The sequence below is a fragment of the Actinia tenebrosa genome, unplaced genomic scaffold, assembly GCF_029948245.1.
Source record: "Actinia tenebrosa isolate PJP-AT-01 unplaced genomic scaffold, QUT_ActTen_1.0 PGA_scaffold16__25_contigs__length_10494907, whole genome shotgun sequence".
Taxonomy (NCBI): domain Eukaryota; kingdom Metazoa; phylum Cnidaria; class Anthozoa; order Actiniaria; family Actiniidae; genus Actinia; species Actinia tenebrosa.
This window is the reverse complement of record NW_028292576.1, coordinates 8738282-8754578: the sequence shown is the minus strand read 5'-3', so window position 1 is coordinate 8754578 and position 16297 is coordinate 8738282. Positions and strand designations below refer to the sequence as shown.

General features: G+C 40.3%; 2 protein-coding genes across 2 annotated transcripts; one reads left to right on the top strand and one right to left on the bottom strand.

Moving 5' to 3' along the window:
• Positions 1 to 19: 19 nt before the first annotated feature.
• LOC116304229 (uncharacterized) lies at positions 20 to 13251 on the top strand. Its single transcript, XM_031713933.2, has 14 exons — positions 20 to 261; positions 1646 to 1927; positions 2503 to 2720; positions 3279 to 3464; positions 3977 to 4221; positions 4558 to 4751; positions 4910 to 5063; positions 5239 to 6033; positions 6860 to 6937; positions 7478 to 7618; positions 7783 to 8726; positions 9513 to 10280; positions 11009 to 11191; positions 12074 to 13251. Exons 1-14 carry the CDS (start codon positions 187 to 189, stop codon positions 12476 to 12478), a joined length of 4668 nt encoding a protein of 1555 aa, XP_031569793.2. The 5' UTR covers positions 20 to 186; the 3' UTR covers positions 12479 to 13251.
• LOC116304230 (uncharacterized) lies at positions 13187 to 16220 on the bottom strand. Its single transcript, XM_031713934.1, has 3 exons — positions 15358 to 16220; positions 14709 to 14977; positions 13187 to 14172 (listed from the first exon to the last, which is right to left on the bottom strand). Exons 1-3 carry the CDS (start codon positions 16126 to 16128, stop codon positions 13716 to 13718), a joined length of 1497 nt encoding a protein of 498 aa, XP_031569794.1. The 5' UTR covers positions 16129 to 16220; the 3' UTR covers positions 13187 to 13715.
• Between the last annotated feature and the right edge of the window lie 77 nt (positions 16221 to 16297).

Below are 16297 nucleotides of genomic sequence, written 5' to 3'. Positions count from 1 at the left end.
AACTCATTTGCAAACTTAAATTAACTAATTACCTTGGATTATTTCCGGCATTGTTGTATTAACATTTGAATATCGTCATGACAACCATATTCAAGGATGAAAGCATACGCGGACAAAAGATCAAATTATACTTTACTTGGACAAGATGTTATGACATTTGTTCGAATTATCTCTTCTTGAAACTAAATGTTTTCTCCTCTAGCTAAGGGGGTTGCTAGTTGGGATGGCGGAGTTAAACTTGATCAAAATCCTCAGCAATTGGTAAGTTCATAATCACTATAAGTTGTCCTATTGCTTCTTAAAGCTGTACTCCTTAGATTAATAAGCTGAGTTGCGCTAAGTTGGCCTCGCATATCAATAAATAAACCAAAATTTTAAGACGGTTTCAACGGGTATTGTTTCTCCCACCCATACTTTTAATAAAGAGTGGTTCTGTTAGGCATTGAAGTTATTTCTAAAGCCTATAAAATGCTCATTTGGACGCGTGTATTGTCTAAACATACAGAAATATGCTAATTTGCATGTCGGGACGCTGGTTATAATCTTTTAAAGACTTTTATACAAACAGAATTCACAGCGTGATAAAATATAGAATTACTAGAAATTCATATAAAGTCTAAAACCTCGTTCAAAGGCAATATTTATTTTTATCTGGAAAATAATGTTTTTATGTAACACGACTAACTTATTCATGTATAAAACTCAATGTTTATATACGTACTCCTAATTTGCAGCTTTGATCTTTTGACTTTTTTTACGAACTGATTGACAGTTTTTTCCCGTTTTCATAAAACACTGAAAAAAATATTTGATGTAAAGACAAAGTTTTTGTCTATAGATTTCTTTAAATTTTTTTTTTCAGAAAAAAAAATGATGGTTTGATTGGCAAGCAATTACTGCATAAAATAAAATAATAAAAATAAAATAAAAATAAATCATTAATAATATCATCGTGGCGAATAGTATACAATCATTTGTATTTCTATCCAGTTCTATTTCTTTTTAAGCTTATTCACTTATATAATTTTTTTATCAATGACACTACAGCTTAAAGGAATAATTTCTAAAGCCAATTGAAAATAACTCTTCAATAATCTTATGATGATCATAGATGCATAGAGCTTAGAAATATTACTATATTCTAATTTATCAAAATAAAAATCTTAAATCTGGTTTCTTCTGTCAATTATGAGTTTTGCAATACTTTCTTGAATATTAAATTTTTTAATATCTAGAATTCAATATTTTGATCTGTGCAGAGTAAGCCTAGCCCCCACTTAGACCAGTTACTCCACGTTTTTTCAGGGTTTGATAATAAGATTTGAAGGCTATGTTATTGGTCTTAAGTGCACCAAGTGTTTTACGTATACTACTAAGATGGCTCTTTGACATTACTGCATGTACTTGTGCAACTATGTTTATGCCTACAGGGCGGTGCCCAAGGAGGGGTGCCAGGGTTTTATTAGGAGTAGGGTCAGCTAGTCTGAGGACAGTATATTGGTATAGGGCATCGTACAGTTTCAAAACGTATCATTTCTTCTCCAGCACCCTTCTCCCCATCCTTCCCCATAGGGGGAGGAGTGGGAAGCACCTGTACACAGGTTAGTATCCTCTATCTTTTCCTAACATATATTTTCTTTTTTAGTATTCAGATGAGCTTCTATTTCCTCAAATCTTACTAAAATCATGTCAGCAGACAAAATCTGTCAAGTCGCTGGACAGTAATGTGGCCTATAATGATGGACAGTTGCTACTACCCAAGACATTTGTAACTCGTAAAGGAGCCTTGTTGCTATTCACACCTTCTGAGGAATTATTGGCAGCTGAAGATAAAGCCCCACCACCCCCACCAAATGTTTACGAAGATGGATTAAAATTGAAGACTGTGGGGAATTTGATCAACTCAGTTCTTCAGTTTGGAAAAGAGGTATGTGTTTATAGCTAGTGGGTGAATGTCATTGAAAATGTGTGATAAACTGTGATAACAGTGAAATTTGCCAGAAGTAGTGATAACATTTATGATTTGTTGGTGGGATGATGGCGATGAGAATGATGATGAAAGAGCTGATGATGAAAGAGGTGATGATGGTGATGATGAAAGAGGTGATGATGGTGATGATGATAATGATGGTGTTGATGCCAATGATGATGATGATGGTGATGAAGAACAAGGTGCTGGTGATAATGATGATGTTGGTGGTGATGATGATGATGATGATGATGGTGATGAAGAACATGGTGCTAGTGATTGTGGTGATGGTGATGATGATGATGATGATGATAATGATGGTGTTGGTGGTGATGATGGAGGTGATGATGATGATGATGATGTGATGATGATAGTGGGTGGTGGTGGTGATGATGATGATGGTGATGATTGATCCCTAAGAGCGCCAGAGAACATTGAAAAAAAACTTTGAATCAAGAGAACTATGCTACATTACCAACTGATTTCCAAAACACTAGGACTTGATCATGAGACTTTTCCTTTTTTAATTCCAGGAAGAGGAAGCATGGGAAGGAATACCAGGCACACAACCTTCAAAGGAGAATAAGACCACCAACACTCATCGTCAAGGAAAACAACAAACAGTGCGTGACAGGAAGGCATTCCTTCGCTTTCTTCATTACCTGGATTCAGAGTGCTTAACGGCTGACAAACACGCGCAGCCAGGCTGTGATCCTGATTTTTATCTTGATGAACTCAGAAGCAGCTCAAGGTATGTGAGAAGAACGGAATTCAAATTGCCCACAACTCCTTGAAAGAAAGAAAAGATCAAATTTGATCAATACCCTGAAACAACCTCTGTACTAATAAAAGTCAGTACACAGCTAACTCACAGATAAAATTAGATTTTAGCTGCTTAGGTTTTGAGAAGAGAGGTAAGATGGAGATCCCTGAGATACACTCTAGAATCAAGGGAGATACCTAACAAACTTTGCTGGCACATGTGATGCCCAATCTAGGAATCCAACCTGAGACCCCAGAAGTGAGGCGAACGCACTACCCCTACACCACCCTTGATTTCCAACCTGCAGCATACGAGGATATGGAAAAAAATCCTTACTACTGAAGTGGGGAAGATCAAATTTCTGAAACCTAAATGGAATATTTCCAGATGGTTGCTCTTATATCGACCAAATGTTTGTGGGGAAAACCTTTCAAATTGCAATTATTCCATAAGCAACTGGCAGTGCACATTTCTTCACACTTATCCCAAAATGAATGACTTTGGTCCGTTAATACCTGCATAATTAACCAAGTTTGTATTTTACAGGGGACTGGGTTCGCACCGGAGATCAGGTTCACAGACTCCATACTCGTGCCGTAAGTATGAGAGTCTCCTGGAAGATGACAATCTGTCAGACATTGTACAAGAATACATACGATGGAACAGACAGGCCCATCACCTTCAACAAGAAGAGAAAGATATGGCAGATGACAATCATTTGATGGATGATGAGTAAGTTAAATTAACTGGTTGTATTTACCTGCATGAAGAAATAAAAAACGCGTGGTATGTGCAGTTATAAAGAACGCGCGGGAGTTGGCAGAAGAAGCACGATGGAAATATCGATGAAAATCGCGCGCGTGCAGCGTACAGTTATTATAAAAGACGCGCGGGAATATTGGCAAAACCCGAGATTGTTTTAAGAAGCACGACGCGCTCGACACGTTTTTTAATTTTGCGTGCGCGATCTGTGTGCATTTATAAAGCACGCGTCGCAGCCATTGAGAGAACATGAAGAAAGTCTCAGAGGAAGCACAGCACTCGCTTTATTATAACTGTCCCCCGCACAGGGAACAAGCAATTTCTATCATAAGCTACAAATTATAGAATAGTTTCATTTCGATACAAAAAAAAAAAAAAAAAAAAAGAGCATGCTGTGTGCTCTCATAACGCACGCGCGCCTCGCCCAATCAGAGAGAGATTTATGACAGCCTTATTAAAACAGAAAATCATATTCTCAACAGGGATTTTCAAGAAGAGGCAGAATATGAAGGTTATGACGTCTACTCGTCTCATCAAGCCACAGGGTACCTAAGCAAAACCTACTCATCTACTCCAAACCCCAACAGCTTAAGTTACAGCTATGCTAATCCCTACTACTACACCGATGATGCTATAAGACCCAGGACCGCTCCGTTACCTCCTGCCCCTGAATCACTGCGAGCCAACCCGAGGATTACTAGTGGAAAGAGACCGCCTCCAAAACGAGGTTACAAATTACGTCAATACATTTAGCTCTGAATGAATTTTATGAAATATATACTCCTTTTTATTTTGGGCGTAACGTTTTCCCATTTTAGAAATCATGTTATTCTCTTGCGAATAAGATTCATTGTTTGAGTTGTATTCATATTCATGTCTCTTCTCATGCACAACCATTAAACAAAGAAATGATACTCTAGGGAATGACACGTGGTCTGAAATGGGCAAAACATTACGCTCAAGGTAAAGAGGTCTATTCTAAGGCTGAACTTGACCCTTATTATGAACTTCTTATTTCATTCATCCATTTATCTGAAATCAGATTCCGACTCGTTTATTTCAGCATTGGGTTCAACACCAGACCACCTCGAAGACATCTTACGTGCTGACGTCATGACAGGTCGAAACGTCAGAAGAGGGCCGAGCCCGCGATTAAAGTTCAGCAGGAATGCTTCACCAGCTTTTTATTCTCTTTCTTCCCGAGGGGGATCCCCAGAGTATGGTTGTATTTCTAGGTTTGAAACGCTTGCTGGGATGGTAAGTGTTCACACTCAATTACAATTAAATACAGGAGAAATGGTATAAAGAAAATGTCGTTGTTAGTGTCTTTAGAGGAATTAGACAACTACGAGAACACTCTTTGAAGATATTAGGAATAAAATAAATAAATAATTTTTTTTCTTTTTCTTTTTTAGTCGGAAAATTGGAGTCGTGCTGATGACGTCATAGAGGAAGCAGAAGAGAACTCACAGGGATCCCACACAAGACCAGTTAGTGCTGTGTCATTTCGCAGTATTCGATCATTCAAGAGTAAAGAAAAGTACGATGCAACTGCAGAAAAAAATGAAGGTACGTAAACAAAATGAGTTAACCGTATGTCTATGCCAGGGCACGGCTAATTCACAGATTGAATTGGAATTAAGCCAGTTAGGTTTTGCGGAGTGAGGAAAATCGGAGAACCGGGAGAAAAGCCCTCGAATCAAGACGAGATAACTAACAAACTTTGACTCTTTTTCTTCAAAAGATATCGAACATGGAGACCAAACAAGAACAAACGGTTTCCACAGTCGAAGCGAAAGTATGTCCAGTGTTTCAAACCAACATGGACCGAGAAGCATGTCGGGAAGATCACGTGCTTACACTCGTAGTCTTTCCAGGACCTCACATCTCGACGATGCAGACCCCGAAGATGAAAGAGCGGCAACGTCACTGCAGTATGATGATCCCAGCAGCCTGATCGCACCTCCCCCGTCCGCGCGCATGCCCTCTAAAAGTGGCTCGGCTATGTCCAGGGAGATGGGTACCGCTGAATTACGTAATGATTCCATCTCAGATGCATACCATGAACGCAGTTCTGTGACGTCACCAATACTTCATGACGATGTCATGTCACGTGACCTGTCATCACGTGGTGCAGGGAGCCGAAGGAGTAGTTTAAATATGTCTCAACGAAGCAAGCATGATGTTCTATCTGTGGGCTATAATTTCGAAGGACGAAGAATAAAGCTGAGAAGTAAGTCGGCCTCGAATAGACTTCACCAAAACGAAACGAGTGGAACAAGAAATCAATCAAGAAGGGAATCTAGACCTTTCAGTGCACCTATTTCCATACCTGGAGACGAAACCAATGTAACCTTGGCAACGCTCGGAAGCGAGGCAAATATTGATGATTTAATAGAAGTGATTTCTCGACACCAACCCTTCGTTGAAGATAGTGATAACGAGAGGGATCTGGACTCGCCCGACGTTGCTTGGCCTGTGGATGTGGGACTGGTGGCTAGTGATGATAACTTAGGAGGCTACGATAGCGCAGCCGAAGGTATCACATATAAGTTATTTGATGTTCTATTACGAATCAATAATAATCAATGATACTCCTGTATAATGTGGCTCGCTCCTAGTGTTATGTTTTTGTTGACCTAAGATGGCGCGCCTTTTAGTGTATCTCATTACGCATGTCTCTTTCGATCCTTTTTTATCGTACCAATGGATGTTAAAAATGACTTGTCAAAATCTCTTAAAGTAATTAATAAGGTCTCAGTTTTGATTTTTACCCTCAAGTTTGGCTGATTGCGAGTAGATATTCGTCGCTTGTTTTTCAAAGCGCGTCCCACATGGGAAAGAGTAACCAAACATAGTTGCCCATCAGCAAAGAAATGGCATATCGGGTCTGCTGGTCACAGCAAGGGGTTAATCATCTACGGTCTAGGGGCCGACTTACCTCTCCCTTAGGCTCCAACGAGCTTCCTGATCAGTCTGTAAATCCACGGATAGCGGCGTCGGGGTCGAAATCTCCGGCGTAGCCGTAAATGCTTCGCGCTGCTATACGACGGTTCAGCACTCGATGTCTGGAAGTATGGTCCTAAATTTATGGATAAAAAAATGAAAATGATCTAAAAGTTTAGACCTTAGATTTCTAATCGATCCACTTAAGATAGGACTTATTATTTACCGACCTAATCAAAAGTGTGTCAAAAAAAAAAAAAAAAACATACTGGAAGCCACCTTAATCGCGCATGCGCTTTCAGCATTCAAAAACCTACTGGAAGCCACCTTAATCCTGCATGCGCTTTTAGCATTTTCCTTGTCGTTTCTAAAATCTATTTATATATTAAAGTTTACGAATAATTTCTATCTTATTTCAGAAGTGAATATTGACCTGCCACCCTCACCATCACTTGGCAGCTCAGGATTATTTCGTCTCAATGCAACATGGAGCCCCGGTAGGTATTTGCACAAGTACACAGGATACTCCATAAATGTTTTTCTTTTGCACTCGGGAACCCCTGTGGCAAAGAGGAGAATAAAGATTATGAAGAACGAACGGGAAGGTGTTGATGTTCTTAATAGAAACTTTTAGCACGATGTTCTTGCTAGGTACCGCAAACCTCAAACTGCAGTTCGGCGTCAGGTGTTTTCCGTGCAACGTTCGACGTTTAGTAAGGCGTCATAACGAAGTCGTTGCTGGAAGAGCCGCCGCATTGAATTTCATTGATGCTGAATGTTTCTCCGTGTTTCGGGCCCTGATCCCTAGCAGTTAGCGGTTAGCGGTAAACCTGGTGCTAAAGGTCTCTAATAATCAGGAGTAACTCAAAGAAAGAGAGATGCCTTATATTTTAGGGAATAAGATGAACTTAAGATTCACCAACTGACCTGTGCACTCTCGTGTAAGCGACCAACTTTTATAAATAGCTGGTTACTTTATGTTCAAAATTCTTCCTCGATCTGACACGTCCTTTGAATCTGTCTTGTTATTTCAATAGCTCCACCTGACCAGCACAATGAACAAAATGATCGCCTGGATGCCCAACCTCCTTCAGAGACTGGGGCGACTGGTGTCCAGTCCCACTCTTCTTCTCCAACACCAATATCTGCCAGGCCATCACCAGTTCCTGCTATAATTGGTTGGTTTTGTGATTTATTTTTCCACTCTCTCTTCTTCCCTTCCTTTCCTCCATCCATCCCTCTCTTTTTTGTTTTCTTGTTTTCCCAATTACTCCATTTCTTTTTCCCTTTCGTTTCCGTCTTAATCAAATCTTACGAATGACTTGCAATTTGAAATTTGTAGATGACGATGACGAGAACGATGCTGACTCTGTGTCAGCGGATGCTACCAATCAATGGCCGCCCCAGGCTCCTCAAAAGTCCTCAACTCCATCAATTACTACAGCTACCCCGCCACCTAGAATAGAAGTAATTGAAAGGAACGATATAGCTACTAATTTACAAAGATCCGTCTCTCCAAGTATTTACCAAGAGACAATAGATATCGAAAGATCCCGACCCAGTTCACCGGTGAGTGAACTCGAAAGGCAACAGCCAGTCGCGGTCGATGAGTCTGTTATCGAGTATTTGGAGACTGGGCAAGAGCCTCAGGAGAGACCGCGGTCAGGAAAAAGAATAAGAGGCTTGGATAGAGAAACCCAAGAAAATGCATCAGAACCTGTTAGTGAACTAGTAAAACTGGTTGATCAACAGGTTGAAAATCAAAATCTGGTCAAAGACAAGTTAATCGAAAAGCCAGAAAAACAAGATAAGAAGCAAGGAAAACCTGTTTCGAAGACAGTAAAAAAAGTTGAGAAGGTCGCTGAAGTTTTGGCAAAAACTGAAAAGCCAAACTTGAGCGCGACCCAAAATTTGACGGAAAACAAAGTAACTCAGCAAAAACCTCAAGACTCAGAGACAATTCATGATTTTTCGAAAAAAATTTCATCGGTTCAAGAACCAGAGCCTCGGAATGATTACATCAATATTGTCCTTCAAAAGCCCAAACCTCCAGTCCAGTTCGACCAGGTGGGTTTGCAGAGGGTTGGTAAAGAGATTGATGACGGGCTAAGTTCAGTGTCTTCGATTTCTGGTGCGCCAACTGCGTCGTTCGTGTTCTCGCAGCCTGAAACGCCGAGGAAGGAAAGAGAGGTTCCTAAAAAACCTGTAGAGCCAGCCAAGAATGATTTGTCTGATTTGGCAGCGCTGATCAACAGAAACAAATCTGAAAAAGTTACAAAAGAAAAGGTTAGTAAGAAGTGTAGTTTAGGATTCGGAATGCGCTAATTGACTTTTAAGGTTAGGCAGAAAACTGGTAACGAGTAGGTCGCGCACTGAATCATGGGACTGTTTTAGGGAGGCCATTTATCTCGTAGGTTTTTTGAATCGAGTGACATTTATATTTACTTTGGTTTTCGGTCTGTCTTTCAAGGTAGTTGAAGTTGAGTATGACGAAAAAAATGGCGTCCCCTTAGCAGCCCCATAATTCAGCGCGCGTATTACTTGGTACCAGTTTTCCTCCCAACTGCAGAAACGCATAAATACCATTCCACTGGTGAAGTGTCGTTCTCTCCTTTTTCATGGGGTTTTTCTCTAGTAAGTTCCAGGTGATTCATTTGCTATTAAAAAATGATTCCCATTCTTCCAGAATTCAAGGAATGCTCAATTTTTGGCGCGCCTGTTCCGGAAACCTTTTCTGATTGGATGAATCAAACAAAGGTTGACCGATCAAAGTATGCTCAAAGTATAAACTTCTGAAACAAGTGCTGGGATTAGAGCAAGCTTGCATTGATTAAACTGACGTTTTGAAGAACGTTACCCGAGCTCTATTCGAGTGCGCTATACATTGAATGTATGCGGGATAAAATGTTCGAGGAGTGGAGATATCGTAACTTATATATGCGTACTTAGATATACGTACGCGTATACGTACTGCAAGATGCCACGTGTAATTTTTGTACCGCGGCATTCTGTGGGATAAATTTTGTTGAATCTTGTTTATTAAAGATGAATTTTGTATTTGTACTTTTATAGAAGGAGGCGAAGAAGAAGACAAAAGCAGCGAAGGCTGCCAAAGCGGCAAAGAAAAACGATATAAAAGTTGACCCAAACAATATAGAATTTGATGCGTTCAACACGCCTGAGATGATGGAACACATGGATGAAGAACTGAAGCAGTTTATCCAACAAAAGGGAAATAACGAGGAACCGCTCCCTGAGGAGACTGAGAAACCAGAAGCTGCGAGCAACAAAGAGCATGTCAGTGTACCACAAATAGCACCACCCATCCCCCCTGAGATGAAAAATGCTTACACGCCATCGAAACCTAAGAAACCCACTAAACAAGAGCTGACAAAGAAACGCGCTGAGGCGAGAAAAGCAGAAAAGAAGCGAAAAGACGAAGAAAAGAAAAGGAGAGAAGAAGAGAAGCGAAAACGAGATGAGGAATTACGAATACTGAAAGAGAAGGAAGAAGAACAAGCGCGAGCTCGAGAAGAAGCGGAATTAAAGCAACAGACCATTGAAGAAGAGAAAGCAAAACGTCTTGAAGAAGAAGAAAACGCTAGACGCGAGGAAGAAGAGGCGATGGAAAAACTAAAAGATGCGAAGAAAAAAGCGCGGGAAGAAAGAGAACAGAGACGAGCTGCTGAAGCTGAAAGGCGCAAACTGGAAGTACAAAGAAAGAGAGAGGAAAAAAAGAAGAGAGAGGAGGAAATGAGAGAGAAAGAAAGGGAAATGGAACAAATGAAAATGGATCAAGAAAAGAGGAAACAGGAGCTGATGGAAGAAAGGAAACGACAGGTCAGTTGGGATACATACATACATACACTTTATAGGACTTCCAAAAGGATACGCTTGGTTGTATATTTTATGGGATATATTCGAGATATAACGCGCGCACTGACTGGCTGTGGAAACCGCGGGGGGGGGGGGGGGGGGGGGGGAGAAAAGAAAAAGACCGGTTTAATAAAAAATGGAGACCTTTAGCATCAGGTTTATCGCTATAAACCACTAACTGCTAGGGATCAGGCTCAGAAACACGCCCGCAAACACGGAGAAACACTCGGCATTCAATATGGCGGCTCTTCCAGCAACAACCTTCGCTATGACGCCTTTGCTAAATGTTGAAAGTTTGACCAAAAACGCCTGACATCAAACTGCAGCTCGAGGTTTGCGGTACCTAGCAAGAACGTCGTGCTAAAGGACTCAGACCCGTAAGGCCCTGCTCTATTAATAACTGTTCTTTTAAAAACTAAAATAAAAATAATATGTCAGTAATGATAAAAAGGTAAATTATACACCGTGAAAAGATGAAAAAACTTGCTGACGTTTCGGACGGAGTACGAAGGACTAGCATCCGAAACGTCAGTAAGTTTTTCCATCTTTTCACGGTGTATAATTTGCTTTTTTATCATTACTGTTTCACTAGAAACACCGACGCAGCTCACACTAGTTTTTAGCTAGTTATCTCTTCTTAAAAATAACATAAAAGGGAAGCTAAGCTATTTTTATACGGATTTTGTATTCAGGAGGAACTCGAACGACTGGAAGAAGAAAGAAGACTAGAAGAAGAGAGGCTGCGCACCGAACAAGAAGAAGAGGAGCAGAGAAGACTTGAAGAAGAACAGATACGAGAGGCCGAGGAAGAACTCGCAAGACTGCAGGAAGAACGAGAATATAAAGAACAAATGAGACGCATTGCTGAAGCCAGGGTAAGTACGACGCGACTAGAACAAGGACCCATTTGAGCAAGTTTTGACGTTGTACCGTGACCGTATGGTGCTGTGTTCGAGTATTTCTCGCCTGTGATTTGTTTAACGGATATTGACTGACTCTTCCCCAGTCGTCTCTTATTTTAAGAGCGCGCGCAAAGGCTCTTCTTTCTTACCTTCGCTTGACCTTTTGCGCGCTTCGGTGAAAAACAAGTGAGAGACGACTGGGGACGAGTCAGGGATATTGACAAATTCGTGCCGTGACGGTGAGGCGTGTCGTCTTCAAGCATATTGATTGGATAAGAAATTATTCGCGCCCTGTGATTTGTTCAGCGGATATTGACAAATTCGGGCCTTGGTGATGACGCGTGCAGTGACGTTTCACAGCCTGTTAAACTCCACTTTAATGCATAAATTACCCCATGTTAAGCAAAGAAGGCCCAAAAATGCTTTTTCAAACCTTTAGAAATCCCAGGATTCACCTTATTCTTGGTGGCAAGGATTGCCAAAATACTCCCAAAACACTTTCCAAAAAAATATGTTGAGTTCAAATTTGGACCAAGAATTCAGATTGAAAAACCCTAGCGCTATCGCTATCACTGACTGCCGCTACCCCGTGTGCCTCTATCTGTTGCTAGGATAAGGGCAGCTAGATCCTGCCTTCTAAAGCTAGACCCTATTCATTCGGGCTTTCTGTGAAATGACCGAGTGTCTAGGTTTGCCGTTGAGGCTCATGATAACAGAGAAGCACACAGTAGAGCCTAGAACAAGCCCTTTGAAGGCCGAGTACGCGCTCTGAAAGCGTCTAGTTAAAGTATATTTTAAACAGATTTAACGTTTACTGTTATAAAAAAGTTTATCTTTTGGGAATGTTTCAAACAGGAACGAAAACTAAGAGAGCAAGAAGAGGAAAGGATGCGCCAAGAAGAGGAAGAACGACGCGCCATCGAAGAACAACGAAGACGTCTGGAAGAAGAAGAAGAGAAAAAAGTCCAGCAACAGAAGAAACGACTAGAAATGGCCAAACGATTGGAGGCTGTTGCACGCATGCGCATCGCCCAAGAAGCGGCCCGACGCAAAACAATGCTACTGAAGCGACGAGAAGACAACATTGATAGGATGAGCCATTTGAAATCTGTTCGTCAGGATCAGAAAATTACTAAGGCTCATACGTTTAGCTATTATGTTCGTGTGCCCAGGCAGGTTTGGGAGCTGCCGATTGGGTTTGGGAAGCAAAAGAAGGGGTTTAGAGCAGCAAAGAAAAAACCTGCAGCTAAAAAGACTTGAAAAAGTACTCTTTACGAATCCCTTGTCACCTTCTCTAACTACAGGCTCATTAGTTATACATACAGAATCTGAACAGAATTCACCTTTTTTCCATACCTTGGTTCACTGGTCAAACACAAAGCGCTCAAGCAAGGCGCCAAGGTACTTTCAAAGGATTATTCAAATTTGAACCTTGCAACCTCGACTGAATGCTTTATGACAGTTATCGTAGAATGATAAGTTATACACCGTAGTGAAAATAGTAACTGACGTTTCGGACGTTAGTCCTTCGTCGGAGTCAAAATGAATGCTTTATGAATGCTTTATGTTTGACCAGTGAACTGATGTATGGAAAATGGTGAATCTGAATTGACGGTTTTCACAGCCACCATGTTGGATGAATTTAACAAAAGATTAGCCATTAGTCTCTTTTGTTTTATCATCCAACATGGCTGCCGTGTCTTGTGTTACTCCATTCTCTTGGGAATGATTGAATACCAACAACTGCTGGGTTACGAACGCTGATAAAATTAAAGTTTTTGAATCTCATTATCTTCTCCGAATGGTGTTCAAAAACTGGCTACCACGTGCTGTCAACCAGAAAGAATCCTATTGAAAACTTGTGATTCAGCTGATGAGCATTCCGAGCGAAACAGTTAAAAATGTTTAGCAATTAAGAGCTAACTGTAAATAATCGAAATTAGAGTCGAAACAAAAAAGAGAAAAATGTAATATAAATTAGTATTTATTTTTATTTATCAAAACTCTTTAACTAAATAAAGATTTGATTGAAAGTTTTCTTTCTATTATATCTGTAAATACTGGCTCACTAGATGAAACACTATCTGATGAAGACGATATTCCCAAGTCGAGGGTTAGAATTTATAAGTAAGGTCTTTAGCACTTTTTCACTGCTATCAATTACAGTTTGTAAAGGTACAGAACAATTTTTCTGATATTCTCTTAGTCGTAAACTTGTCTCAATCAGCACATTAGTACTAAAGAAAAAATCATATTTTTTGACCACCTAGAGATTTAGCAATCATAGGAATCTGTTGACCTATTGTTGAATCAAGACAATGGCATGAAGTGCCCCCTTTGCCTCCCTTTTTACAGTCCCTGACAGAGAACAATTTTGTCACAATATTGCAATGATGCTTCCACATTTTTTCCTAAAGTACCAAATTCCTGAACCTTTTTTTTTTTATATTGTTGTCGTAAAAACAGATAATACAAAATGGATGGTGTTCAACTGTTTTCATTCTAAAGGGTGAAATTTTGCCAAAAATTTATTCAATCGTCTTTTACTTCCTTTGCTTTGTTTGCCATTGCTGTCCCTTACGTCATCACTTAATTGTTCGTCTCGTTCAGAATGTATATTATCAGTTTGACTACTGCCTACCTTGTTTGCAATACTGACCTTACCCTCGCATTCAGGCTCTAGAGCTGTATTCTCAATATTATTCCTTTTATTTAGTTCCTCAGGATTCGAAGCCTGTTTGATTGCGGCTTCATTATTCTCATTTTCCTTGCTGTTTTCTTCATTCTGTTTCTGTTTCACACTTTCAATCTGAGATAACAATTCTTGCTTTCGTTCTTTTATTCGCTCTCTACGCCGTTTCCGTCTTCGCCGTTGGTTATCTTTAACTTCAGCCTGCCACTTTTGTAGGTTTTCATAGATTGGGGTTAAAGTCACTCCTAGCTCTTCGCCATGTCTAAGCACAAGAAAAGCAAAAAAAAAACTTGATTATAAAATTCCAACACAAGTTCAATGAAGACTTTTTAACAAGGGATGGACTAATGTGAGGGAAATGGGTTCAATCGTGAACAAACTCTACTCACTTGTGATGCTGAGTCCAGGAATCAAACCCAATATTTAGACCCAGGAGAAAAACCCTCGAATCAAGGGAGAGATCTAACAAACTCTACTCACATGTGATGCTAAGTCCAGAAATCAAACCCAATTTAGACCCAGGAGAAAAACCCTCGAATCAAGGGAGAGACCTAACAAACTCTACTCACATGTGATGCTGAGTCCAGGAATCAAACCCAATTTACACCCAGGAGAAAAACCCTCGAATCAAGGGAGAGACCTTACAAACTCTACTCACATGTGAAGCTGAGTACAAGAATCAAGCCCAAGACCCCAGAGGTTAGAGACAAGTGCACACATGCTACACAACCCTTGATTCCTAAATGAAAGGTTTAGATATTTTTTGTGGAAAGAGAGGTCCATTCTCAAGAGTCCTACCTTTTCATCTCCTGGTACACTCTCAGTGATACCCACGCATCAGTGGCAGCATAGCGGATCTGTCCTGGACTCAAAATAGCTTTTTTCCAGTCAGATCGTTGGTGTTTCTTGGAGAGGAATTCATTAAGGAATATTGCGCACACTCCTTGAAGTGATTTATGTGAACAACGCAGGTCTCTCGCCCAACAGTATGTGTCAATCAAGTTTACAGGCTCTATATTAAACTGATTGGATATCATGATGGCATCATCTACGCAGGCATGGCCAACCTGAAGTTACCATAGCAACAGACATGTATAAATAGTTTGCACTATATGATTAATGATCTAAGCTTACCACTCTTATCACGCTGAACAGTCCTGACAGGGAAATTGGCAATACACTTCTGTCAATCAAATAAATTGGTTGGTACTTTTATATTCTCTGACTGGCAGCAGTGTATTGCCCCATTTACCTGTTGTGACCGAGTATCTCGATCATTGCGTAGCAGTGAAAAGAGTCAGTAATTCATAGGGTAACTGCAGAGAACCCTTAAATGAGGTCTAGTGATAATGGTCCAGCAAAGAAAGCATGCTGGGGGTTTTGCCTCACCTGACCTACAATCCCTCCCTCTCTGTGTTCCCTGTGATAAGGGCCAAGATACACTCACCTTAGCCACTTTTCCTGTCAATATTTCCTTCAAATAAGGAGAAATTTTTCTCTTGAAGTTCATACATTGCCAAAGAACTGCCTTATCTTGAGAAGCAAGTTGAACAACACAAACTTGATGCTCGACAGGACAATGCTCTGTGTCAAAACCTAAAACATCCTCATCAAGGAATTGCTCTAAAATCTCCTTGTGTTCAATCTCGTCTTTATAGTTCTTTATGACATATATATCACCTTGAAATTTGATACCTGGAGATGTTTCTTTGCTTTGCTTCCAATCAACTGGAAGCTGGAATCTAGGTGAGTCTGAAATAGGGTACTGATTTTCACTTATATTGTCTATGTTTTTTGCAAAATCTAAGTCTTTTTTGGAGTCTGAATTACTATTGCTTGGCGTTTCATTGCTACAAATGTTGCTGCTACAAAAATAAGACTTTTTTTCTCCCGAAAAAAGATTTTCCCCCTGTCTGTTTTGACTATCTTCGGCGATTTTTTCATTATTTCCTTCACAAAGAGTCTCTTGTCGTGTTTCAACACACCTTGCTAACTCTACATCTTCAGTGTTATTGCCATTAGACAGCTTTCTTGTGCTTCCTACTTCTAACCTAGTGCAAAGGTCTTTAACGAAAATACTAGAAGTGGTGTGTCCAAGTGAAGAAGTACGAAGAAAAGCTTTATCATTCCTGCAAAAAAGCGGCCTCCTTCTTTGCAGAAAGCCATGACTAACTCTCACAATACCCCTTAAAGTACGAGCTCCAGCAGAAGTTAACATTATTAACAGTATTCAAAGCTGAAAAGTTAAAACATAGCGAAGAAAGTAGAACTTCTATCAGCTGGTAAATTTTTGTGAAGAAGATCAGCCATTTTGATTCCCACGTGCAGATTCTTGGGGACTGGAAGCTAAACAAAAGGAAGCCAATCAAAAACCGCGCTTGGGCTCC

Bases quoted from the DNA above. Each gene is read 5' to 3' on its own strand.
- LOC116304230 (XM_031713934.1), bottom strand. From the start codon at position 16,128: ATGTTAACTTCTGCTGGAGCTCGTACTTTAAGGGGTATTGTGAGAGTT. The intron at 14,978-15,357 runs GTGAGTGTATCT...TGGTAACTTCAG, and splicing joins TGACAGGAAAAGTGGCTAAG to GTTGGCCATGCCTGCGTAGA. The intron at 14,173-14,708 runs GTAGGACTCTTG...TCTTGTGCTTAG, and splicing joins GTGTACCAGGAGATGAAAAG to ACATGGCGAAGAGCTAGGAG.
- LOC116304229 (XM_031713933.2), top strand. From the start codon at position 187: ATGTTTTCTCCTCTAGCTAAGGGGGTTGCTAGTTGGGATGGCGGAGTT. The intron at 1,928-2,502 runs GTATGTGTTTAT...TTTTAATTCCAG, and splicing joins TTCTTCAGTTTGGAAAAGAG to GAAGAGGAAGCATGGGAAGG. The intron at 4,752-4,909 runs GTAAGTGTTCAC...TTTCTTTTTTAG, and splicing joins TTGAAACGCTTGCTGGGATG to TCGGAAAATTGGAGTCGTGC.